The sequence below is a fragment of the Podarcis gaigeae genome, assembly GCF_964106915.1.
Source record: "Podarcis gaigeae genome assembly, chromosome: 1".
Classification (NCBI taxonomy): Eukaryota; Metazoa; Chordata; class Lepidosauria; order Squamata; family Lacertidae; genus Podarcis; species Podarcis gaigeae.
Genome location: NC_139678.1, coordinates 73,354,631 through 73,382,321, shown reverse-complemented (window position 1 = coordinate 73,382,321; position 27,691 = coordinate 73,354,631). Strand labels below are relative to the sequence as shown.

Below are 27,691 nucleotides of genomic sequence, written 5' to 3'. Positions count from 1 at the left end.
AGGGAGAGGTGGTGGTGCACACATGGTCTCCTGAAGACGGTGGCAGCAGTGCTGGAATGTCCCCAGAGCCACCCAGGCACATTTAGTTCCCTTTCATAGGGACAGTACCTGAGATATGCCATCTATTGTTTTGGGCCTAGCACAGACTCTTGACATAGAAAAGGGTCATAGCCCAGTAGGGACTAGAGGTTTTATTTCAGGAATAGCTGGTGTGGAGGGGTGGCAGGGTGTACGCCTGGCCTCCTGACATCAGCATTGGTGCCACCTACTAAGAAATAGAGGGAGGGCGGAAGGTGTGGCAGTGGGGAGGTCAGCATTGTGCAGGTACCTCAGCAGAGTCAGTTCAGCACAACTGTAAACCTTGCAGCTGCCTCTACCCTCTTTTCCCTGGTAAGTGGCAGTGATGCTGCCACCAGGAGGCCAAGGTACAAGCTGCCACCTTTCCCCGCTGGCTGCTCTTGACTTATTTGTGCCATGAATTTTCACAGGCAGCAATCTGGCCCCTACACCAAGGGCATGCTGGAGTCCAACAAGGTGAGAATTAGGGACAACAGAAACTGAGAAATTCCAAATCCATATTTTGACAGCTGAAGTGCTGAGTGTACACAACATAACACGTTTGCATTAGGAAATAAAGCACTAAGCATTCTCTGAGAAGCTAAACAGAAATAAAACATAATCAAATGAGAGGCATGAATTCAAGCACTATTTCTATTATTCATCTAGAGTATAGTAAATTATTTGCTTACTTTCTCGGTCTGCAGAGGAAGACGGAAAGGAAGAGAGAAAAATCACACACATTAGTTACAGTCTTTATTAACTTAGCAGAACAATTTTATACATAATACTTGGATCTAGTACTACTACAAATTCCCTGCTGTGATACAAGAATGCCTAATTAAATTCTGGAGCAAAAGCATAGCTTTAAAAATTGATCTTCTTTATTATCTAAGCTATGTTCCTGCCATTCCCAATTATTTAGTTGCATCTATTTTTCCTGACTCCTCACATAAATTGCTTCATCCGGAAGGATAAGAAAAAGCAACCCAGTAGTTACTACACATAGCTTGGGGGTACTCCTGGGTCCTTTGCTCTTGCTTGAGGCTCGGGTGGCCCAGCTGTGCCCCTACCTGGACAGGTATAACCCTACTCCCCTGCGCACACACAATGCACAATCTATCTTAGAGCCATAGAAACTAGGTGGTGAAACAGGGCACCCCACACCTAACCACCAAGGAAGAAAGGTAGCGTTGTAGTAGAGACCTTTGCATGTTGTTTAGCATCTTTACACAGGCATTCTGACACATTATTACACCAATTAATCATAACAGAGTTTTATAACATAGGTTATTAGGACCTCAATGACCCAAAATACTTTTAAAGCACTCTAAGTATTATCTCTCCCACCACTTTAAAACAAAGCCAATTCTGATTGATCCTCAGTATATTCTAAAGAGAAGATAGTAATAGTCCACTCACTCTAATTGGGTAAATGGCACCTGGTTGTTTTTTCCACCTTTCCTGTAGAATTGTAGATTTTGAAAAAGGGTTAGTTAGTTGCATTTTTCACTCTTGGAAAAACTGAAATAAAAAATACAAAGCTTTCCTCAACTACTGGTTTGGCTAAAATGCCAACATCAGGCCACAAACTATGCCTTCCATTAAGCAACAAATATAGGATTGGAAAGCACTGGTGTCCATGTGGCCCAACCCATTTGCCACAAGGCACGGCTCTCCCCAAAGATGAACTGACACACTGCAGACGGGGGGGCGGAGAAAGGGGGTGCGGTGGGTGTGGGTCACCCCGGGTGTCACCACTGAGGGGGGTGACAAAATGCCAGGCGGCACTCACCGCGGGGCCTGCAGCACGCCTGAGCCATGTGTCTCTCCTGGGAGAGACACAGTAGCTTGGGTGCCCGCAGGCTCCACGCTGCCCAAGCGTTCCACCCGCTGCCTCCTCCCCAGCTGTAGCGTAGTTGAGTGGGAAGAGGCAAGCAAACTCCAGAGGCCCCATGGTGTGCCCCGCCCCTATGGGCAGCTCGCCCTGCCCCATCCCAGGCACCCGAGCTGCTTCCTCCGCTGCTGATTGCAGATTACACAGCATTCTATGAGGAACAGTCTGCAGAGCAACAGATCCAGAGCCTTCGAGGAAGTACACCATCCAAGCCATGAAGGCCAAAAACAGAAACCACTACCCAGGGTCACAAGCCCAATCTCATCAGGGAGGAATTTCTTCTAGACCAACTTTATGGCAATCAGGTACTGAGAGTGAACAAAATCCACCCACAGAGCCTTCCCAAGAGAAAAAAAATAGTATCAGCAGGGCATGATTTCTGATAAAATGTCATGTCAACTCCCTTCAAGAGCACTGTATCAAGTGGGTATCCCTGGAATAGTCAGCTGTGGTCATGGGGAACTCAGAGAATAAAGACTAAGAAAAGAAGTAAAGCAACTTTAATTGTTTTTAAAAACCAACCTTTGCTGACCTATCAAGTCACAGTTTGGCAGGACTTTCTGTATTTGGACTAAGCTGGTTCATTAAAGAGAACCTATTTCTTACCTGCAGAGTTATTACACCCTGATAAAAAATAATTAAGGCCCCCTGACCTTCCTAAGACAGACAGCCTGAAGATGCATGGTAGAAACAGAGCCCAAGAATTCCAAATACGTGAAAGAGAAGCAGCGGAGACCTGCATCATGAAGTGTTAGGCACAACTACATCCTTGTAAAGAATTATGCAGTAGCTAATATACCTTCTCTTTTTCCAGAAGATGAAAAAACCAATCCCTGCAGCAATAACAGCAGCAGCCAGAATGCATCCAACAACAGCTCCTGTGATGACATCTGGAAAAGAAACAAACGATTTTAACTCCTTTACAAGTCATAACGGCAAGGCGGAAAAAACAACAACCACAAGGTTTTAACAAGGGCCCTTCAAGTAGACTCTCAGCAATCACTAGCTTTTGTTGCCCTAGCAAGGCAGAAGCTCAGTTTCTATTCAGCACTGAGATTTTATTGGGTAAAGTTATTGGGAAGGGTAACGATTCCGTGAGATATTTGAATCTCCCATTATCCAAACAAGCTAAAATGAGCAGACACTGCTAGCAGAACTCTCAGGAAGCAAAGGGTCTTTCGGTGCAATTCAGTGGTGCCTCAACAAATCAGAGTTTAGGTCTCACCCCGTTACACGTATCAGACCTGGTTCACCTGACATAGTCAGCCAACTGTGTGGGCTCCCAGAGAGGACCTTGCAGCTGCTTTGCTCCTTCCTCAGTCCTTTTAACTGTGGTGCTGCACTGAGCTCAGCCAAGGCAGGATAGCTCAGCCTGTAAAAGCATGAGACTCTTACCCTCAGGGTCGTAGCCCATGTTGGGCAAAATATTCCTGCATTGCAGGGGGTTGGACTAGAAGTCTCTTCCAACTCTACAATTCTATTATTCTAAGGTTCTTCTTACAGTGTCCTCTGAACCAGGATTTATGGTTAAGGCTTTGCCCCTACTGACCATGAGCTGGCAACTGGAAAATTTCCATAGGGTGAACTGGAGCCTGCTCCAGGGCACATCTGACTCAACTACAAGCCACAAAGCGGATGAAAGTCTCAAGAGCAAAGAAAATCCAATAGCTAGTACTAGGACCTTATGCCCAATCCAGTGTGTAGTTCACACAAGACATCAGATGGTAAGGGAGGTCAGGCTGTTAGATATATGCAGGATTCCATGTTTAAGTGGGATTCACAAGAAAAAATGGTGCACTGTGGGATTTTTCTGTTCAGTATTCTGCGACACTCCATTCTCTCCCCCTTTTTCCTTCCAGCGCTCCACTGCAATCCCAATTGTACATTTGCAGTCTACAGTTGCCAAGTATACTTGGTCCTCACTGTGGGGTTTGCATTTCTAAATTTTATTTTATTTTACAGACCTTGGAGTTCTGCTACTACAGTGGTACCTTCAGGTTACACACGCTTCAGGTTACAGACTCCGCTAACCCAGAAATAGTGCTTCAGGTTAAGAAGCTTGCTTCAGGATAAGAACAGAAATCGTGCTCTGGAGGCGCGGTGGCAGCAGGAGGCCCCATTAGCTAAAGTGGTGCTTCAGGTTAAGAATGGACCTCCGGAACAAATTAAGTACTTAACTCGAGGTACCACTGTACTAATTTTAATAAACCTACCATATAAGATTGATGCCTGTCTTCTTGGGTATTGAATCTAGTTCCCAATCTCTTGGTCACTTGCTACTGAGTAAGTGTTTAACCTGAGACTCTGGAAACAGAGGGTCTGGCCTTTAGCTTTTGCTTCCCTAGAATTTTAGGGGTGCCCGGTAATGTCTAGGAATTCCAGGTTGTTTGGACTTAAGAAGTGGTGGCAACGTATTACCTCACAGGGTTGGTTTTATATGCCCTGCTCACAAAGGTACTCTGAAACACAAAGGTCTAAGGCTACGCTTTGGCAAGGAGGGGAACAGAACTGGGTTCTCCTTTGGGGAAGGTTCTCAGGCAGGGTGGAAGGAGAAAGAACTTGCCCATGTGAAGACCACCTGGCGGAAACCCTTACACACATGGTTCTTAATTGTAAACTATATGCTGAGCTCAGTCAGCAATTTCTAGATCAACTCTGTATCCCCAAATGGAAACTAGAGTTGGAGATCATACATTTTCTATTACTGGGGAATGATTAGGAGCTCACCAAGTTAGTGGCTGCCGTATTTTTCACCCTATAGGACGCACTTTTCCCCCTCCAAAAATGAAGGGGAAATCTGGGTGCGTCCTATGGGGCGAATGCAGACATTCGCTGAAGCCTGGAGAGCGAGAGGGGTCGGTGCGCATAGCAGCCTGTCGCCCGGCACGCCCTGAAGCAGAGCGCCCTGTGCGCCGGACAGACATCCGCAGCGTGGGGAGCCCTGCAGGAGTTCCCCGCAGGCTCCCCACGCTGTGGATAGCAGCCTGCCGCCCGGCGCCCAAGGCACCCTGAAGCAGAGCGCCCCGCACGCCGGGCAGACATCGGCCAGCCCCGAAGCTCGGGGGACAGCAGAGAGGCGCAGCGCCGCCATCCCGCTGTTCCCCGACCTGGTTCGGTTTCCCCGACCTGGTTTTTTTTTGGGGGGGAAATAAAGGATTTCCCCTCTTATTCCCCCCCCCCCAAAAAGCTAGGTGCGTCCTATGGGACGGAGCGTCCTATTGGACGAAAAATACGGTAAATATCTCTATTTTTTTTTTTGTCGTCAAAATACACTGCAGACGTCTGATCTCCCTGGAGACCTAGAGATGTGACGATAGACTGCTCTGCCTCCTTTCTTTTAGCAAATGTTTTTTGCCACTGGGGAAGTGGTAACTGTGTATTGATTTGTTTTGTATGTGTCAGGGAACTGCCATCGGAGGGACAGGTGGTGGAGAGGCTCCAGGAGAATAGGAGAGACTCTACAGCAGAAGAAGGAACCAGTAGGGGGAGAGCAGGAGTTCCAGCGGAAAGGGAATCGGGGGAGAGGCTCTAGGATACTTCTAGTGAGAACAGTGAGGAGGTAACAAGAGCCCCTTTAGCAACCCCCACCCCTCGCCGGAAGCTGTCACGCAGAGAGTCCAGGAGGCGCATGTCCGTCAAACAACTTTTATGTTGGAGTAAGTTCCGTAGACGCCCACTGTCGGATTCTACCAGCGACTGACGGAGTCATGCTTTGGGGGCTCCGTTAGTGCCTAGGTTTGGGTGACCAGCCAAACCCCAGAGGGATCAAGCTTTTACGCACAAGCAGCTCATTATCCCATCATAGTATGTTTGGATGTGATGCCAATAAAAGGTTTGATGATGATGAAATAAATGTACCTGGATCTTGAGGTAAGACAACAGCCTTTGAAATTTTTGAAAATGAGACATAACTCTCCTTTTCGTCGATGGTGTCATTCAAATAGTCAATGTGAGTAAAACCAGCAACATATACCCTAATGCAAGGCAGAGGAGGAAAAAAAATGGGATTTGAAATCAGAGTTTGATTTTTAAAGAAAAAGTGTGTGTTACTCATTTATTATGTTTTAGTCATCAACACGACTCAGGGAAATGGAGTTAGAAATGGAGTTACCTGTATGAATTAAGTGGGATTAACTTCCCACTGACATAACCATGTGTTACGGATCCGTCTCCTATTTCAATAGTATGCTGTTCACTGTTGGAGGAGGAAGGGGAACGCATTTGCACATCTTTGACATATGCAACGTAAGCATCTGCTCCTCCATTCATGAAATCACCATAGGTATATTTCAAGGCCTCTGCAGAGACTACATCTGTATGGGGGGGGGGGGAATGAGAATACATCATCATGTACCGTAATTATCAAGAAAATATAAAGTGATAGATTTTTAGATACTCATAAATTTCAATAGCAGTAAAATATTCAACAGCTACTTCAATATTGTCCAAAATCAAAATATTAAGTTAAAAAAAGAAGTAAACCCATAAGTTACATGGGGGTTACATTCTGGGGATTGAGCCTAAAGCCAAAATCGTGTATAGTCAAAACACAATGCGTTCAAGTTCCTATCTTGGTTGATATAATAGCTTTGATCAATACCATGCTGACAGGTGCTCTATAGCAATATAAACATGAAACAAAGTGGGATACAAAACTTGGTTTTGCTGAGGAATCAATACAATCTTGATTGCACCCAAAAAATGTTGACATTTCCTTCACCGTTGCCAGAAACAATCAGATCTGATCATTGTAATAGTGCAGGTATCAACCCTAAATGCAGTCTCAGAATTTTACTTCTACTACTTTTTTTAAAACAAAAGAGAAAGTACGGAACAGAGCTTCTTACATAAAGACAGGTTTTTTAAAATAAATGATAAAATGGCTGTACTGGCCATGCATTTTGTTTTTGTTTTACCTTTTGATGTGACGATTACTGCATATGCTACTAAAGGTCCATGGCTTGCATTAAAGCTACTGAACCGAACTGTCAAGGAGTTGTGAGTGGTTCCCACAATGGTAGGGGCTGTAAGTGGAGATGGAGGGTCTGGAAAACAAATATTTGTTAACTGAAAACATTTATAAACTGTTTAATATTTTAAAAGTCTCAAAGCAGTGTACAACATAAAACCAGTAAACATAAAAGCAAAAATACAATGTAAAACCTGTAAACCACTAGTATAAAGCATATAAAAACAAATAAAACAAACATGGAAGGAATGTGGGGAAAACAATTTTTGTATATCAAATCTCTTTCTGCAGCACTACAAAGGTACACAACGGCCTGTTTGAAAAGAATAGTCTAGTTCTTGATTATCTGTATAGCACATTAGCTATGTTGAGATTTGCTGAAATGATTTTTGTATGGTGGCTTCTGTACTCTACAACTCTTAAAAGTGCAAGTTACCACCTGGAGTCACCCACTTCATTCAGAAGCTCCAAATGCCACTACACATTGCAACTGCATCATGCATGAAGCCACCACATGGATGTTCCTTGCAGTGGTTTACATACATGGCAAACAACAAAGGATCAAGCAGCAAACATTGTTGTTGTGAAACCTTTAAGACCCTCTATTCCAAGTCAAACTGTAAGAGACTTTTCTTGGTGGCTGCCCCACAACTGTGCAACTTCATGGAGCTTCACAAAAGCTTAATATTTTCTGAAAGCACTGTAAGATGTTCCTATTTGGACTGGCATCTTCTTGCTTAGAAATACTTTAGTTTTCACGCAATACCTACAGTCCAATATATTCTATTGAAGTGGTCCAGAGAAGCTTGTGTCATAATAAATTTGCTCATCTTGAAAGTACTACAAGGTTCTATGCTGTATATACTAATGGTATTCTGTTTTATTTTTGTTCTAGTTTTGGTATCCCACCCACCCCAACAGACAATAAAAACAAGGGACAAAGGGGTTAAGCATAATAAGATATGAACTCTCCAGCTGTGAGGTTTTCCTTTAGCAAAAAAATGGAAAGACTCTTTTTCTCAAATAAGTCGTCATAAAACTATTTGTAAATTTTTAAACAACCACACACCCATGTCTATCTCTGTTGACAAACACACACCTTTCCACTGGGCCTAAAATTTGTGATGTGATATAATTATTTTATGTAATGCCAATCGCTATCTAGGTCAGAAACCCATTTCCATTATGCATTCCTTGCCAACAGACAAAGCAACTATATGCTTACCGCCAATACTTGTGGAACATATTTTTTCCTGAGGGTGGCTATCTTTCCCACAAGAATGTGTGACAATTTTAACAGTGTAATTGGTATAGTAGTTCAAATCTGTTACTGTGGTATGGTTTTCCAATATTTTTTTACTGCCCCAAGTACTATTTAAGACGTCAACTCCAAAGTCAGCAAACCTCCCCTTTGGATTAGACCAGTTTAGAATCAATTTTGGCTGCTTGGCGACTTGCATGCAGTTCAACACCTCCACTCTTGCAGCATCTACAACAAAGAAGGCAGGCTAGTCACACAGGGTATTTAATAAACACACACAACACTTGAATGTAAAAGGCAGCAGGGCAGAACAGAACCAAATCTCTTAATTCCCCCTACTAGGTTTGTTCCCTACTTTGTCTCTTTACAATACAGTGGTCCCATTGTTCTCAAACGGAATCCGTTCCGGAAGTCCGTTCAACTTCCGAAGCGTCCGAAAACCAAGGTGTGGCTTGCGATTGGCTGTAGGAGCTTCCTGCACTCAAGCGGAAGCTGCATCGGATGTTCAGCTTCCGAAAAACATTCAAAAACCAGAACTCTTACTTTCAGGTTTTTGGTGTTTGGAAGCCGATTTGTTTGTCAACTGAGCTGTTCGAGAACCAAGGTTCCACTGTATGCATTTCAGTTTGTTCATAATAGGAGACAAGACACACTACAACAAGGAGGGCACAAGGAGAAATGGCATATCAAATTTGGATCATGTCCAACTCCCAAAAGACTGCAATCTACTCCCACTATAAAAATAGTGCCAGTGATCTACAAGTGACCAAAGTTGTTGAGCTTTTGTTTTGGGGAGGAGGGGCGATTGACCAGGGACACCCCACAATCGACTGGTAGGTCACAATTGACCTGCTGGACATGCCTAATATATAACATTCATCTGGCCAGGAGAAAATGTGTTAGACAAAAAAAGAGGGCTGGTCTTGCAATTAACTGCTGCATAAGGGCTAACAGAAGGCATTGTGTGGGGCTTCTGTGCAAGACCACACGGCAAGAGACTGCACACACCTCGCGCAAACGGAAGCACAAGGATTGCAGTTCTTGTATCTTATGCAAGAGATAAAACACTCAATTAGAAAAGGACTTTTCGCACACCAAAGAGGTTTTTCTGTTTGCATCTCTACATCAAATCCTTTATTTATCACCAGGAACTGAAAAGAAGATTAATTGTTTCAAACACTGCATCTAACAGCGCAGTCCTAACTATGTCTTTTCAGACACAAGTCTTGTTGAATTCAACGGGTCTTGCTGCTACGTAAGCAGGGTTAGGGTTGGAATCTAAGAATGGTTATTCTTAGTTTACACATACAGGTGGACGTATTTTCTTCAGGCATTCTTCACTCCATAGTCGGGCTGGATGTCACCAAGTGCTATAGACATGAAGGTGAGGATAATTTTTCCTTTGTTCATTTGCCTTGTACACATACCCAGGGCACAGAGAAGCAAAATAAGTAAGATTTAAAATATGGTAGCCTAATAAAACACTTTTACTCAAAAAAGACATGAAGTCTGCTCTACTTTTGTTTGCTTCAGCCCCTGTCCCTTTTCTGCAGACATCACCTTATCTGCTTAAGCATATAAAGGAGAAGATTCTGCCCTTCTGCCATTTAACAGACTTACCTGTACAGTTATTTATGCTGCCTGGTCTCCCTTCAGTTTGATTATACCCTGCTACTGAATAAATGCTGAATGTATAATTGGTCCCAGGAGTTAGCTCTGAAATTTCAGCACTCGTAGTTGGGAATATCTTGTCCTCAATAGCTTCACCACCAATCTGTATCCTGTAGGTGTACTCTGAAGAAGCTGCATCAAGATTTTCCCATGTTAAGTTGACTGTTGTTATACTGACATCTGTAACTCTGATGTTGGTGACTGAGCTAGGAGCTGTTAAGGGAAAAAAAGGCTTTTAAATATATATATATAAGCTGAACTGTGTTCCAAATTGGCATCATAACCTCCAAAATATTTTCCTTTGTTATTATAAGGCACACGCGCGCGCACACTAAATTATTCAACTCTCTCATGGAAACGTATTTTTAATACTTATTGTTAGCACTTTAAGGAACACTTTTCATTGCTTACCTGTGTACCTGTGTGTGGTTTGTGGGTCCCCTTTGGTGAGGTTGTCTGCTGCTTGTGGAAATACACTAAAGCGATAGAGGGTGCCTGGTAAAAGTCCTAGAATGGTAACGTTCTTTTTTCGTGATGTCACATTCATTTCCACTTGGTTTTGTTGATACAATACTATGTAAGTGTACCCTGAAGAAGCAGCATCGTTGTCTTCCCATCTTAAGGTTATGTTCATTGTGTCAATATCAACAACATGGAAGCCAGAGACAGGACTGGGCTCTATATGGGGGGAAAGCAAAAGGAAAGTGAGATCTGAACCATGGGAGGGACAAATAAGGGTAAGTACGCTGCCTGAAATCCAGCTGTGCTGTCCTGCTTGCGCAACAGGCCACCCTCTCCTCCCTCCTAAAGCTTCCTATACACTCTCAATCACTTCTGAAGGTTTGGGGGAATCTTTGCAGCAGATCGGAGGCATCAGGGGGCATCAGGAAGAAGGGGAAGGGGAAGATCCGTTGTGCCTCCTGTACAACCTCACCCAGAATATATACGTTTTTCCAGAGGGGGTGGGAAATGCCTTAAGTGTCCAAGAACACCTTTGTACAGATTCTTCTTAAATTGGGCCAACCTCAAGCTTGTTCTGCTCAAAGACAAAATCGAATGTACGTAAAGTACCTAAATGGTATAGCAATGAATATCATTTTGGAAATCGGCCCGTTTTAATTTGCTTACTTATATAAACAGATATATTAGCTTGGTCTTTTTCGGTTGTTGGTTTTTTAAATCAGCTGCTATTGGATATATTTGAATTTGCACCATGTTCCAGGTTCCAAACTACTAATTGCTGCACTGGGGACATCAGAAGCGTCATTCCTGGGAGAACCACTTCCCTTTTATTTGTAATAGGCCTCTAAGGCAAAGTCCAGCCAAAGAGGTGCCCTCCAGAGAATGATGCACTTCAATACCCATTATCCCCACCCCCTATAGCTGGGGGTCATGGGAGTTGGGAGTCCAGCAACCTCAGGAAGACCTGGGCATCTGCAGGAATTTTTTGGGGTGGGGAGAGAGTAAATCATTGAAATGGGAAAGCAAGCTAGCTTCTCACAAAAAAAGAACACCGCACCTGTAAACAGTATCTAACTGTGGAAAATAAATGGTATTTAACATGAAAACTGAATTTAATTGTTTAGACACGTGCATGTCCACCACCATTTTGTCAGCTTCTGATCAAGCACATTTTGTGAATATACCTTTATGGTACAGAAATGCAGAGACTGGGAATCTCCACCTGTTGTAATTTACTTACTGGTATAAACACTTGTAGCATTTGGTTCTCCTTCAATTGTACCATTATCAACTCGAGGGAATATTGTGAATGTATACAATGTTCCAGGTTCCAGGTCCCTAATTTCTGCACTGTTGGTGTCAGAAGTTTCACTCCTTGGAGGATCAGTTCCTTCTATTAGTATCCGATAAGTGTAGTTAGATGCATTTGGATCGCTATTGTTCCACTTCAAAGTTACTGTTGAATTACTGCGGTTTTCAAGGCTGATGTCAAAAACCGGACTTGGTTCTGTTCAAAAAGAAGAAAAGAGATCCAGCTGTGCCAATAACATAAAGTTGCATCACAATATTAAAATAGTGATATCAGAAGTTCCTTGAGAAATGTAAAAGGTTACTACAATATGATTGGTTACCATTTTGTTAGAGTACGGTATAAAACAAAAACTGAAGGATAGGCATAATGTAGAGGTCACACATTCTTTAGTAGATCATCACTTGTCAGAGGAACGTATTTCAGAATCAACTTAAAAATAGTAATTCTGCTTTCCTGGTATAAACTGGAGACTTAAGGCATGCAATTTTTTATTTTTTATTTTAACCACGATGACAACAACCAGTATCTTTAGCGTGTGTAACTATGCAGATGTATTAGCATAACCACCAATAGCCAGGAAACTACAAGGGCAATCATATAATACTTACTCTGCTCGAGTACGTATCATGAATATATAGAATGACCCTTAAGAGAAATCTTAAAACATACTTCTATCTACAGTTATATTATTTGAGTCTCCTTCAGTTTTACCATTATCTACTTGTCTACCTCAATCTTGTCATCTCCTGCTTGAGTAAATATTTTGAATGTACAGAATGCATCTTTATGGTAAAGAAACAGGCAGTCTGAAATGTTTACTAAGTTGTATGAACTTGGACGTACTTGTATAAACACTTGTAGAATTTGGTTCTCCTTCAACTGCACCATTATCGACTTGTGGGAATATTGTGAATGTGTACAATGTTCCAGGTTTCAAGTCCCCAATTTCTGCAATGTTGGTGTCAGAAGTTTCTTTCCTGGGAGGATCAGTTCCTTCTATTAGTATCCGATAAGTGTAGTTGGAAGCATTTGGGTCGCTATTTTTCCACTTCAAAGTTATCGTTGAACTACTGCGGTTTTCAAGACTGATATCAAAAACTGGGTTGGGCTCTGTTTAAAAAAGAGGAAAAGGATTTTAGCTATGCAAGCGAGGGGAAATATTATGACACTGTTAGATGTGAAAGAGATCTCTTGAACAGGTATAGAGTTTAACTATAATGTAGTAAGTTATTGTTTGTTGGAATATTAACATTTACATTATAAAAAACAAATACAGAAGGACAGTTTTACTTTTAAGGTACAAAATTTTTAGACGTTCATTTATACAGACTTTTGCTATATCACCACCTCTGCTTTACTTGCTAAATAGAGAACTGTACTACAATCAACTATGATTCTAAAATTCAGTTTAAAATATTAAAATAACATGATAATCACGTTCTTAATACTTGCAATCAATCTTCTAGCAATTGCTGCGAGCACATATTGAATAACAAAAAAGGGGCCCTTCCTTCTGCATTGCAGCTTGTCAGGTGTAGGCTACTGTGGTGGTGATTAGAGGCGGGGACCTCTAGGCCCATCGAGTACAGTTGGTAATATTGTGATGGTTCATAATATTGTGAGAGGTTCCATAAAACCTTACGAAAGTCCATTTCCTGAGCATTTCCACCCAGACTGAGCCAGACAGGGAACCCTTTTGAGTTAGGTGATGCAGCAGGGAAAAGTGAACTCTTGGGTCTTCACGTTTTGTCACTGGGTGCCTCCTTTGACTTGGGGCAGGCACAGGCAATTGGACACTGAAGCACAGGAAAGAGGGTCCCTCTTCCCATACCATCACAACAACATACAAAGAGCCTGCTGGATCGGGCCAGTGACCCATCTAGTCCAGCATCCTGTTCTCATGGTGGCCAATCAGATGCCCGTGGGGAACCCCAAAAGTAGGACCTCAGCGCAAGAGCACTCTCTCCCAGAAACTGGTATTCAGAAGTATTACTGCGTCCAACTATGGAGGCAGAGAGCATAGCCATCTTGGTTAGTAGCCTTATGCTCCATGAATCTGTCCACTTCGTTATGGAGAGTTCTGGTTGATACGCCAGTCCAGTTGTTGGTGTGAGCTAATGGCCTTTGACATCTTCCTGTCCCCCCTTTCACTTCTTGCATTGTCTTTGCTTCTGCATTTGGGCAGCAGTTCCTTTTGTGGTTGGGTAGACATTGGGCCCTTCCCTCCTGTGGGAAAGGATGTGACGCAGCAGCTAAAAAAGCCAATGAAATTCTGGGCTGCATCAATAGGAGTATAGCATCTAGATCAAGGGAAGTAATAGTGCCACTGTATTCTGCTCTGGTCAGACCTCACCTGGAGTACTGTGTCCAGTTCTGGGTACCACAGTTCAAGAAGGACACTGACAAACTGGAATGTGTCCAGAGGAGGGCAACCAAAATGGTCAAAGGCCTGGAAACGATGCCTTAAGAGGAACGGCTAAGGGAGCTGGGCATGTTTAGCCTGGAGAAGAGGAGGTTAAGGGGTGATATGATAGCCATGTTCAAATATATAAAAGGATGTCACATAGAGGAGGGAGAAAGGTTGTTTTCTGCTGCTCCAGAGAAGCGGACACAGAGCAATGGATCCAAACTACAAGAAAGAAGATTCCACCTAAACATTAGGAAGAACTTCCTGACAGTAAGAGCTGTTCGACAGTGGAAATTGCTGCCAAGGAGTGTCTATGAATCCTCAATTATATACTGGGGCATGTCTCTGGAGGGGGCTCTGGCCAGGAAGGGGACTGACCAAGGAAAAAATACATTTAGTCTAGCAAAATGATACGGAACGACTATATTTCGGCTGGTGTTCCTCTTTAACTCTTTATGGTACAAAACAGGCAGTCTGAAATGTTTACTTACTTGTATGAATTTGGACTTACTTGTATAAACACTTGTAGCATTTGGTTCTCCTTCAATTGTACTATTATCAACTTGTGGGAATATTGTGAATGTGTACAATGTTCCAGGTTTCAAGTCCCCAATTTCTGCACTGGTGGTGTCTGTAGTTTTATTCCTGGGAGGATCAGTTCCTTCTATTAGTATCCGATAAGTGTAGTTGGAAGCATTTGGATCGCTATTTTTCCACTTCAAAGTTATTGTTGAACTACTGCGGTTTTCAAGACTGATATCAAAAACTGGGCTGGGCTCTGTTAAAAAGAGGAAAAGGGTTTTAGCCGCACTGATGAAGGGAATTTTTTTTATCACACTGCTAGATGTTACTGCTAGAATTTTTTGACCCTGATATAGGTTTATTATAGTTTAACTATACGACCTTTTTGTGGGGATTTCAATATTTTCACCACAAAAAAATAAAAATGGGAGGGCAGATGCCTAGGTTTTGCTTTCGAACCCGCAAAACTTAAAGAAGTCCACTTGCATGTACAGTCATACCTCGGGTTGAAGTAGCTTCGGGTTAAGCATTTTCGGGTTGCGCTTTGCGGCAACCCGGAAGTAACGGAGCGTGTTACTTCCAGGTTTCGCCGCTCGCGCATGCGCAGATGCTCAAAATGACGTCACGCGCATGCGCAGAAGTGGCAAATCGCAACACGCGCAGATGTGGGTTGAGTTCGTTTCAGGATGTGAACGGGGCTCCGGAACGGATCCCGTTCACATCCAGAGGTACCACAGTACTAATTTAAAACATTTCTATGTTACCTTCTGCATCAAGTTGCAAGACAGCATACTAAAATATGAAAATTGAGGGAAGTTATTTGGCAGAGTCAGTGCTACCTATAGGCCTTGCATTATCTTCTCCCAGTTAGCTCTCTCACAATATCAAATTTTATTTCACTCCTTCCCACCTCCCCCCCAAAACCCCTTGCAGACACTTCCATTCTGTGTCACTACTACATATTGCTTATGAACTTGGCAAAAGGGCTCTCTCTCCCCCACCCAATAAATTGGAATCAGAATTATTCCCCCATTCTCAACCCCTGTCAATTCTACAACTGAGCATAAATTTCAGAATAAGAATAAAAGAACGCCCCACAATTGCAATTTGGCATCCATTCCATTAAAATGACAAGCATATCGTATTAAACAGCTGCAACTAAGTGTGCAGAAAACAAGTTCCCCAGCACATTACAGGCCTTCTGGCTATAGTTCTGTTTGACTCCATATTGAAGCTGCAGGGAATGTAGCTTTATGGAACCCATGGCAGTTAGAAATCATCATAGATTTTTCTTACTTGTATAAACAGTTGTAGTATCTGGTTCGCCTTCAACTGTACCATTATCAACTTGTGAGTATATTCTGAATGTATACAATGTTCCAGGTTCCAATCCCTCAATTACTGCACTGTTGGTGTCAGAAGATTTATTCCTGGGAGGATCAGTTCCTTCTATTAGTATCCTATAAGTATAGTTGGAATCATCTGGGTTGTTCCACTTTAAAGTTACTCCTGTGTCACTGCGGTTTTCAACCTGGATGCCAAAAACTGGATTGGGCCCTGTTTAAGGAAGTGTTATCAGATTTAGTATTGCACAAATTCCTACAGCTAATATTTCGCCAAGATTAAACATTCACTTAGGAGGCATCAGCTACTTGTCATATCTGTTTCCACCTTTACTTGCCAAGAACAAACTTGCTGTAGAATCAATTTTTTTAAAAAATCAATCTTATTCAGTGCATGAAAATAAAGGTAAAGGACCCTTGACAGTTAAGTCCAGTTGCAAACAACTCTGGGGTTACGGCGCTCATCTCGCTTTACTGGCCGAGGGAGCTGACGTTTGTCCGCAGACAGTTTTTCCGGATGATGTGGCCAGCATGACTAAGCCGCTTCTGGCGAACCAGAGCAGCGCACGGAAACGCCGTTTACGTCCCTGCCGGAGTGGTACCTAATTATCTACTTGCACTTTGACATGCTTTCGAACTGCTAGGTTGGCAGGAGCAGGGACCGAGCAACGGGAGCTCACCCCGTCGCGGGGATTCGAACCGCCGACCTTCAGATCGGCAAGCCCTAGGCTCAGTGGTTTAGACCACAGCGCCACCTGCGTCCTTTCAGTGCATACCCTGGTATAAATTCAGAAAACATTTTTAATAACTGCAGTCAATTTCCCACCTACTTCCTAAAGCATCTTTCATACTTGGAAAGGCATAGCCTTAATGCACATAAGCTGCACAAGGAAGCAAGGTGCAGTGGACTAGCCACTTATGTGACAGTTTGTTTCTGGGGGTCCAAGCGCAAAAAAACCAAAAGCAGGCAAAGCCAGGAACCCCAAGAACTGCCCCCACCCCTGTGAGGGGTGCTTAGTGGGCTCTGCGAAGGTCACACAAGGGTCCTGAGGTGCTCCCAGAGCACTCCTGCAACCTTCCTAGAGCCAGGTAAGAGAGGTGGAGGACTTAAAAAACTATTTTCACCATTGGTGGGTAGCAAACCTGCTCTCCATTTATTTTCCCCCACCCACCCACATAAGACTGCAAATGCATAAATAAAATGTGAATGTGCATGACATTTCAAATGTTTACTTACTGGTATAAACAGTTGTATGATTTGGTTCTCCTTCAATTTTACCATTATCGGCTTGTGGGAATATCGTGAATGTATACAATGTTGCAGGTTCCAGGCCCCTAATTACTGCATTGGTGGTGTTAGAAGTTTCTTTCCTGGGAGGATCAGTTCCTTCTATTAGTATCCGATAAGTGTAGTTAGATGCATTTGGATCGCGATTGTTCCACTTTAAACTTACTGTTGAATTACTGCGGTTTTCAAGGCTGATGTCAAAAACTGGGCTGGGTTCTGTTCAAGAAAAAGAAAAAGGGCTTTATCTGCACCACTGAAAGACAATATCTCCATTTGAGAATGTGCTACCCAAAATCTGTTAAGAGATACAAGGCTTTACAATTTGGTTTGCAAAAACTGTGCTCCTTTTGCTCCAGTTATAGATGTTTTGATAAATAACATAAAAATGGAAAGGTACCTGAATTGCACTAAACTTTTACTTTTATTTTTAATATGTTCTGGTGAAGAAACCAGAGTGAGCATAGGTGCAATTTAAATTTTGACATTTGTTTTCTATGTGCAATTGCATCAATCATTTGAAGGCACACTTGAATAAATGTTTGCAGCACTTGGCTCTCCTTCAGTCTTGTTACCATCTGCTTGAGGATATATGTTACAACACCGGTTGAATAATTGGGAATTTACAAGCAGGCGCTTCCTATTCATTAACAATTTACCTATGAACAGAAGGCAACAAAACTGATGGAGATGCAACACCACAAGCTCATGCACTGGTGCCACTTGAGATTTCACTCCTGGGAGGTATATCAGTTGATATGTCCTGCAAACATACCTGGAAGCCACAGGACATTTTTGTTTAAGGTTAAATATTCCCTTCTATCGATGTGTATGAAAACTGCATTCTATTGCACAAAGGTACAAGAGTCAGATGAACAATGCTCAGGTAGCTTACCATTACCTGTGGGATTATGTCAAACTACTGTTTTATTTGCAAGAAAGGCAACAAATTCTGAAAATCAAAACCCCCAAATCCAAGCTCTTTCCCAGCTAAGTAATCAGACAGGTAATCAGAAGCAGTTCTTAATACTTGGCATATACTATATAGTGGCTAAACCAGGTATAGGAAATTCGGGACCCTCCAGATGCTGTTGGATTCCAATTCCAACAAGCTCTAGCCAGCACTGCCAATGGCTAGAGATGGTGGAGTTGGGGTCCAACAACATTTGGAAGGCAACAGGTTCCCAATCCCTGGCTTAATAAAAAAACTCTTTAAAGTTAAAAAGAAACAGGAAGTGCAGAAAAAGTCTAACAAGAGTGTGAAGGAAGAGCTGAGCTGCACAAAATTTGACTTAGCATATCCAACGGCTGCTGGACAGATGCTGTGGTTGTGTGTCTAGTGCAGTCTTTGTGGGAACAAGTGCACAGCCTGAAGACTAAAGTAGCTGGCCTGATGGAGTACAGCAAGCTTGACAGGTGGGTGGAGTTGTCCAACTGCCAATCAGCTGGTGTCACAGCAGCATCAGGTGAGCCATTTCTGCCCACACAGTTCAAAATCGACCCATGCGAGGAAAGGCACAAGCTACAAAATGACCAACGATCAGGTGAATGCCACATCTTGGAGGTACCTCAAGATGGATTAATACAGGTCCTCCTAATGGGAGAGTCACTCTTCAGAAACAGGCATTTGAGACTAATTCCACGACGGCCTTCATTCTAGACAATTGTAGCAAGGACACCAGAGGAGTTCCTTAAAGGTGAGCAAGTGTATTGAGGCATGAGTCCTCATAAGGGAAAGTCTATAATGTTTGGAAGTTCTTGTCTACAAAGGCTTGGACACAACTGCTTTCAAAGACACTGGCATGTGCTTTAATGGTTGCATTGAAGACATGGCAACCAACTTGTCTGTCCAGAAGAAAAACTGCACATAACATGAAGCAGTCTAGCTGTGTATACTGAGAAGGGGCTGGTGGTCATTATACATTTGGGTGCCAACACTACATTGTGAAATGTGGCAGCAAGGTCCAGAAAGACAAATGTTGGCTATTCAACCCAAGGGTGAATCCACAGTTTCCAAGCAGTGATTTTAGAAATGCTTCATGTACACAGCAGCTGACCAGGCAAAGCTGTGTAGTCTCAACACACATCTAAGACAATTGTGTCAGGAGGAAAAGGTTCGGATTCATACAGTACTGGCAAACATTCTGTGGCAAAGGAAATCCCGATCCCATATGTCGGATTTGAAGGACAGCAAAGCTATTCATACATTTTTAATTCTTAACATTGCTCCTGAGTGTCTTTAAACCAAACCTCTTTTCTGTAGAACTCAATTACTATATTCATCAGTTAATTATTTAAGGCTCTTACTTGGCAGCTCTGGACTTTGTATAGTTCCATTACCTCAAAAAGCCTTCAGCGACATTTTTTTTTTTAAAAAAAAAAAAAATAGCCACATGAAACAGGGAAACAAAATGAGTGCTCTCTTTGAATTTAAAACCAACTATTTTTATTTAAAGAATATTACTGTTTCAAAGCACTACACAGAACTTCCGGGTTAGCGCCATCGCCGAATGGTGGATTCCCTCCGAGCTCCGGAGGGAATCGGCTCAGCAGGGATCGGGTTCTGCTGTGCTGGCGACGCGGGGACCCTTAAAAACCACGGGCGCAAAAGCCCGTGGACTTGGTGACTCGGTGGGCACCGTTAGCGCCCTTCCCGACCCGTGAAGGAGCCTTTTTAAAGGCTACGGAACGGGGGACAGGGAGCGGCGCGGTGCTGAGAGTCCTCTGCTTCCCCTGCTGAGCGAAGCCGCATGTCATTTGATGGAGAGCGCTGACTTCTTCTTCTGAACATTTGGATTAAAACAACAACCCGTGAGTAATACGGAAATTGGACTTAAAAGGGAAATTCTTTGTCTTTTTTGAAATTCGGTACGAGCGGGGGAGGTGCAAAGAGGAAGTCTGCCTCCCCCCCACTGTAGACAATTTAAAGCAAGGATTTAACAATTAAGGTCGAGAGAAGAGCCTCTTCCTCTTTGGGAAAAAGTTATTAATTCCACAAGTTAAAATTACAAGTAATTGTGCTGGAGGATAAAAGCGGATCGAGATTTAAAGTACAATCCCCCCCCCCCCCGGAACCGGGAGTAACCCGCGAGAGAGCCTGGGGAAGAAACATAGAGATTTTGACAGCTGTCAAAGTAGCTGTCAAAGTGAAGTACAAAAAGAGAACTTTGTTCTGGAGACTTTGCTGGCTAGATTTGTTACAATTTGGATATAATGTGTCGAAAACAAGGAATAACAAGTTAATTTGACTTTTGGCTTGGATTTGGAAGGAAACTAAGTAACTATAACCCCTCTAGAGGGGGTTCTGGGACATTACAAGAATGGCTGTAAGTGGAAAAATACTGATGGAGTTGAACAGGACTTTTTATCTCCTGGGAAAACTTCAAGAACAGAGCACTGTTTTGTCTACAGAAGTATCTACACTGAAGGAAACAATAGAAGTATCTATTGAAAATGGAAGGGACCTGACGCAAGTTTTGGTTCCTGAACAAAAAGCTTCTGTAGCGAAATTGGAAATACTTACAACTGAACAGGGAAAGAAACCATCGCAGAAGACCAAGGAAGGCCTGTCGGGAAGGACATAAAGGAAAACAGGAATTGGATCATGGAAATTTGGTTTGAATTGGACATGGAAGATTGGAGAGATCTCCCGATGGGGGGATTAGAAAACCTATGGAGTACAAATTTGAGCAAGATGGAAGTGGGAGCACTTGGGGCACTCAGGCTCAAAAGGATAGGCCTGGATGCAAGAAAAACGGATACTTTTGAGACAGAGCTTTTACGAGACTTGATGCCTGACATAAAAGACTATCAAAAAAACCAGCAAAGAGGAGCAGAGAGAGAATTAAGAGCCTCGGATGTGAGATCGCCAGGCTGACACTAGATAGACTGATGGATTTTGGGGATTGAAACCGGAAAAGAGGGGAGGGAGAATGGGAATCCAAAGGGGGTACAATCATATTTTGAATTTTTCTTTCTTTTTCATGTGTGGTTTTGAAATGAATATAAAAAAGGGAAATTTGTGGAAGGGAACTGGGGTCGACCTTAGAAAAAAGATGTTTATGTTTAAAGACTGTGGAATATGAAAGAGGGTACCTAAAATGAGCTAAATTGAATAAGGGGTTAAATACGATAAGGTTAAAAATTTGGGATAGGAACTTGTTGAATTAAATAAACAGAAATGGAATACAAGAAGGGGAGGGGTGGGGAAGTCCTGGAAAGACATTATTGAAATTAAGGTTTAAAATGTAAATGTTTCTTTTTTTTATTGTTCTTTTTTGTTGTTGGATTTTTTACTTTTGGAAACCTCAATAAATATGATTTTTTTAAAAAAAGCACTACACAGAACCCCCCCCCCAAATTTCTAAATGTGGACTAAATGAAGGAGGCTTACATTTGGACTTATTTGCTTGCAGGAACAAACATGACTCGAAAGGAAAACCTGTACAGCTCAGCAGGAAAACTTCCTGAGTGAGGCAAAGTGCACACAATGGAGCCTGAAGTGCTAATAATTGTAGGAGGAGCCATTTGCTCTCCAAGGCTAAGCATGGGAAGAAGAACCCTGGCTGTCATTTGCACTATTGATCAGATAGCTGGCTGCTGGTAGAGGCTATAGACTTCAGTTGTGCTTTGCATTAGAATGAACAGTTCAGTTCCATTAGTCAGTAGCAGCGCCTGGTCTTACTGGAATCAGCTACTAGTAGCAGAATCACACACGTGTGAGAAATCCAAGCAATCTTCTCTCTATTTAAAATGTAAGAACTGCCTCCAATGCCATTTCAGATCCGTAAACATCTCTTCCAGCCCATTACTTACTTGTTGTAATGATTTTGCAGCATGACTTATTGGTAGAAATCTCAAAAGTCACTTCATACTGCGTGCCAGGTTGAAGTCCAGATACCGTCGTATTCGATAGTTGCACTCCAGCACGTGTTCCATTTGCAAAAGTTACATTACTTATTGTTTGGTTGTCAGGTGGCTGGATATGTATTTCTGTTTCTGATACGGTTACATTTACAGATCCACATTCATTAATACCTATGCAGAAGGAAAAAAGAACCAACAGCTAAATGCCTTTGCTTAGCTAGAGTTTTTTTCCACTGCTAAATGAAATATTTGTTACGAAGTATGGGGAAACACTCTCTGTCTGTTATATGAGCTCTGGACAGTATGAAACTGGTGAGCAGTGTGGGGTGGGAAGAGGTGCTTCTGCAGATCAAGAGTCAACAAGAGACCAGATCGTATGCAGAACTGATCTAATGCCAGGATACTTGTATGGCAATGGCACAAAAAAGGGGGTAGGGCCTTGGATGAACCCAATATGCAGCATTCTCAGTGACTTTTTTGTTCATAGCAACAGAAAAGAGTTAGGTTTTCTGCAAGAGAGAAACTACGAAGTGTAGAAGCTGTTGCATTGGTACAAACCAAGCAGATCTGCAGAAGTGGAATAATCAATCTGAAGGGAAGCAAGCCTATCAACATACCATTTAATATTCATAAAACAGATAATGTGAAAAGCTATAAAATTCAAGTAACAAGTGAACAGCACCAGGGGTGCTTCATGGCCTGGGAACAGACGTACAGAGGTGAAAGGTTTCGAACAGCATTTACAGAGCTGCATTGGCTAACCATAAATCAACACCAGCGACCCCTATATCAGGGATAGAATTGAAATCTGAACAGATAATAAGGGTGGTACTTACATTCAGCAGCAACTGCTACCTGTTAAAAGGAAAGAAAAGGCATTAGAAGATCCTGAAAACGTCATTACCCCTGTGGCATACATTTGTGCTTTTGATGCAGCAATGGTGTTTGCTAATGCGAGGGAAGTGATTTTCTCCGATTCACCCTTTCCCTGATGGTTCCTTCCATCACCATCTAATCCTCTGGAACAGGTTTTTCGGGATGGGGGAATTTGTGAACAAACATCCACTGGATGAAAAGCCATTCTGCAAGAAGAATGTCAGCTTTGGCTTTCACCCATAGAGATGCATAAGCAAAAAAGAAAAAGCAGAGAGCTATACATGCAGAAGAATGGGGAGAAAGGATAGCAGTTGACACATATTCTATCACTTCCCCTAAATATGGCAGCTAGAAATATTTATAAAACATGAAAAGCTGAAAAGATCAATATGTTTAACAAGACCCCTGAGGGTTTGTTATGCTATGTAGTGACTCCATTTGTGGGCATCACCTACAGTAGCTTTTTATACTGGATACAGGTAGACATCGTGTCATTATTTGCTGCTCACACCTACAGAAGCTCATCTAGGCCACTGTGAAGTCCCAAATCACTGGACCCTTCCATTATTCCCATTGCCTACCTCTAAAAAAAAAAAATTATAGTCTACTAACATTATATCTTTAAATTTTTTTTTAAAAAAAACCTGACTTCATATACAAAAGCCAAATGATCATTTTTATTTTAAATGAGTTTTTTTATTTAAAAAAAGATTTACAAAATCTGTTTTTCTACGCTTAAGGAAAAACTCTACTGGCTTGATTGAGCTGATTAGCGATATTGTCTACTGAATATCCCCAGGAGCTATAGTCTCCCCATAGTATTAATGTAATCATTCAAGCAACTTTTGTTTATAGAAGATATAATAATATACATACATTCAAATATTTTTTGTAGTGTATTGTTTGCCTTTCACAAACCACACATATGAAATCAATACGCTTCAAGTAAAATGCTGTTATCTAAACTACCATGTTAACTGCTTGTAATACTGAGGGCAAACCACTAGAGGCCACAACAAAACCACAAAAGTTATGTGCTCATAATAACCTTAAATATGAAACATTACATTAGATTTTGTCAGCCAAATGACCCAACATTCTGTTGGGTTGCTCTCAAGGTTTGGCAGGGACAACGAGGCCAAGCACTGTACTAACTGCCCCCCCTTCCTTTCCAGGCATTCCCAGTGGGCAGTTTTACTTGGGGCCATTTTACTTCTGCCGCTGAGATTTATGGTGAGTGCCACAGGGATCTGTCTTATTCCCCTACACCTATACGAACTTCCTGGAGCAGATAACCTTGGGTCTGATATGACTAGTTATGTTTATTATGAAATTTCCACTTCAACCTGTCACTCCCAAGTGCTCAGGGCAGCAGATGATTAACAGAAATCCAAAATAAAACAATTTAAGACGTCACAGCAGCAATAAAAACCGGCAGGACAAAACCCTACATCATCCAGACAGAGAGAAAGAATCAAACGAAGCACAGGCCAAAGTCCTGCCAGATCAAAAACTCTTTCAGCTAATGGTGAAAGATCAACGAAAAGGTGGCTAGGTGGGTATTCTAGGGGAGGGATTTCTACATCCTGGGCATCACAACTGAGAAGGCCCTTTTCTTTGTTCCTGCAAACTATACAGGCAGTGACCATTTTGTGTGGGGGGTTCTGTTCCCGGCCTCCATGTTTCACTGAAGCGTGCCTCAGCCCGCCCCCATTCCATCCTCTTCCAGGTCCCAAATGACCCGTGCATGGACGTGTCTAAGATGTTAGCCACCTGTACTGATCCAGCATCTTAGGCAAGTATTAGTGACCGGTTGAGGAGCTAAGCTGGTTGTTGTCTGCCCACTATTTCCCTTAAACCACCTCCACCAGGCTCACCTTATTCAGTTGCTGTGGATAATTGGAATTTGCCTTTCCTGGGAAGCCTGTGGAACAACCTCCAAATCACTATTTAAAACTTCTTAATTAGCTAGTATCACTCCCTACTTTGTAAATGTACTTTAATGAGAACTGTTAATTTTGCTTTTCACTTGTTTTATAAAGTACGGAAATATACTATGTTTTACAGCACAAAGTTTTGCTTTAATTAATTGTGCATCAGAACAACTTTTGATTTAAAGTATTATAAACAAAGAGAGACATGTGATTTATTTTTTTTAAATGCTATCACGGAAAACATGGGACAAAGTGTTTATCTGAAATACTACTCCACCCTGAAAAGGGTTCACGGTGCCCTAGGACAAAACAGAATAATGAAGCAAAGCCAGAAAGACCTGAAATAAAAGCAGTAATTATATGTGAGCGAAATCCCATCCTTGCACAATTATCTTAGATTTCCAGCAACTTATTTCTACAATGGTTAGGAATTTTTCTATTGTGTTCTAGAACTCAAAAGCTGAGGAGTCATATGCCAATTATTTAGGCTTGTATCCAAAGTAGCGCTAAGTCACTCATTCTTCTAGCCTAAGGATCTATGCTTGTGCAACAGAACTTCCCCGCCCCTTGCATGCACCCCCTAAATCTGTTCTGGGAATTTCTCCCAACCTTTCAGAGGAAATTATGGGAGAGTGTAGGGTGCACAAGGGTGTGGGGACAGGGAGAGTAAAAGGGGGGAGTTCTATTGCACAAGTGTAAGAGCACTGGATACCCCCCTTGATTCTTATGTACTTATTTCATTTATATCCCCACTTTCCTCCAGGCTCCAGACAGCGTACCATGGCTTTCCTCATGTCCCATTTATCTTCCTAACAACCCTTTGATGTTGGGTAGGTTGAGAGACAGTGACTGGCCCAAGGTCACCCAGTGGACTTTGTGGCTAAGTGGAGACATCCACTGCTCCAGAGTGTGATCTGAAGGCACAGAAAGTGGCCACCTTGTTGAAGTTAAGCAGGTATGAATTTGGTCATACCTGGTTGGGTGGCTATCTGAGAGCCACATGTATGCAAACCTTGGGTTCCATGATGAAAAGATGGTTCATAAGTACAAATAAAACCTGCTGCATTGTACTGGTTTGCTACTAGATTTCCTAAAAGAGTACGTTACTGGCAATATTTAATATATGCTTGCTGGAAACTTGCTAAGGTCCCCAAAGTACTGAATTCAACATGACTTCCTTCTGTCACCAGCCAAGTCCCAGGAGTTATCAAGGTCTTAAAGAAAGAGGAAAACAACCTCCTTTATAAATATTTATGAACCTATCTTTATAAATGTGAAGAAAAACATGATAAATTAATGTCTTTGCCCAGAAAGGAAGCAGGGCCTTCATGGTGCTGATAAGATGGCTGTGTTCACAGAAAATCTGGCAAGCTTTTAGAAAACACTGGCATACTTAAAGAAACACATGTTCAATGGCAAAGGCAGGCCCTAGAGGGGCTTTTCCCTTCTGCGGGTGCTGATCAGTACGGACCCTCTGTGGATAACTGGCAGCCTAATTTATATATATTTAAAATATGAGCAGCCCAGGGAGTGGGATTGGCTGGGCAGTAAATAAATGCCCCAAGTAAGAAATCAATAAATAATTTTTATGTCAGATATATGTATGTATGCACACACTCTCTCTCTCTTTTTCCACATTGTTGTGGATATGAGACCTTGTAGTCAAATGAAAAATGAGAGGTTTAGAGGGACAAGTGAGAAGAAAATGCACTATGATAGAAGGGTAAAGAAAGTTGTTACAAGCACTGCTCAGGGGTCTGAGTGCCACAGACTTCTGCCTGCGCAACATGACTTCACCTTCCCCAACCCTCCAGAGTTGATTCTGAGGGCTCACAGTGGGCTGCAGGCGGGCAGAGAAGGTGTGGCGGTTCTGTTCCACTAGCAGACATCCTTTGCACTAGAAGAACAGGTGTGTTGGTTACTAGCCAGTTTAACTTTTAGAAGAGAAATTTACTGAGTTTACTGAGGCAGTTTAAACAAAACCCTGCAGTGCATTAAATCTGCTTCCTGTAGAGAGCTTTGCATAAAAGGACTCATTTTATGAAATCGGCTTCCATCACAAAGCTTCAGATAATTATGCTGGAGTAAGCAGACATAAGAAGCGGTCAATTTCCTTCATTGGCGTGAGTCACCCTATGGATGAGCTAATCACAGGTGCAAGGTCAGCCAAGCCAGTTGCTACAGTAACTGCCCAGTGCCACGACTATATCTATGATACCTGCTCATATACTAACTGACAGACTACTGGGCTGGCATGCATTAGCTCAGTAGTCTGTCAGTTAGTATGTAAGTTGTGAGTCTGTTGGTGTTACTTGTTCAGGGTTACATCTTGAATTGCTGGAGATTATTTGGAGCAACAGAGATACTTTGTACTTCTATTTTCTGTATACAGTCATACCTCGGGTTGAATATGCTTCAGGCTGAGCGTTTTCGGGTTGCGCTCCGCAGTGACCGGGAAGTAACGGAGCGCGTTATTTCCGGGTTTCGCTGCTCGCACATGCGCAGACGCTCAAAATGACGTCACATGCATGCACGGAAGCGGCAAATCGCGACCCGTGTTGGGTTCGTTTCAGGATGAGAACAGGGCTCCGGAACGGATCCCGTTCGCATCCAGAGGTACCACTGTATATCTGTATCTGCAAAAGCCTACAAGCTGTACATGCAATAACTGTTTTAGTTATCTTCTTCAAGAGTAAACTATTTTGGCCTTAAGCTGCTTCCATGTGGTGACTACTACTGGGAGAGACTTCCACTGCGTGTGTATCTCATATGAGATTCCCAACAAATTGGTTTCCTCAATTATGTAAATATAGATTTGGCTTGTTCTTT

The 27,691-nt window shown here is 42.4% G+C and overlaps 1 protein-coding gene across 1 annotated transcript in view; it reads right to left on the bottom strand.

Annotated features, from left to right (window-relative positions):
• Positions 1-27,691, bottom strand: part of LOC310837366 (receptor-type tyrosine-protein phosphatase eta-like) — an 81,944-nt gene that overhangs the window by 12,216 nt on the left and 42,037 nt on the right. The window contains exons 2-16 of the mRNA XM_083723877.1: positions 22,889-22,907; positions 22,002-22,223; positions 17,139-17,405; positions 15,855-16,115; positions 14,548-14,814; positions 12,473-12,739; positions 11,558-11,824; positions 10,267-10,533; positions 9,805-10,068; positions 8,149-8,412; positions 6,871-6,999; positions 6,066-6,267; positions 5,813-5,928; positions 2,754-2,844; positions 1,480-1,521 (exon numbers count right to left, since the gene is read on the bottom strand). Coding sequence (XP_083580003.1) covers positions 1,480-1,521; positions 2,754-2,844; positions 5,813-5,928; positions 6,066-6,267; positions 6,871-6,999; positions 8,149-8,412; positions 9,805-10,068; positions 10,267-10,533; positions 11,558-11,824; positions 12,473-12,739; positions 14,548-14,814; positions 15,855-16,115; positions 17,139-17,405; positions 22,002-22,223; positions 22,889-22,907 — 2,945 coding nt within the window. The remainder of the gene's footprint in view (positions 1-1,479; positions 1,522-2,753; positions 2,845-5,812; positions 5,929-6,065; positions 6,268-6,870; positions 7,000-8,148; positions 8,413-9,804; positions 10,069-10,266; positions 10,534-11,557; positions 11,825-12,472; positions 12,740-14,547; positions 14,815-15,854; positions 16,116-17,138; positions 17,406-22,001; positions 22,224-22,888; positions 22,908-27,691) is intronic.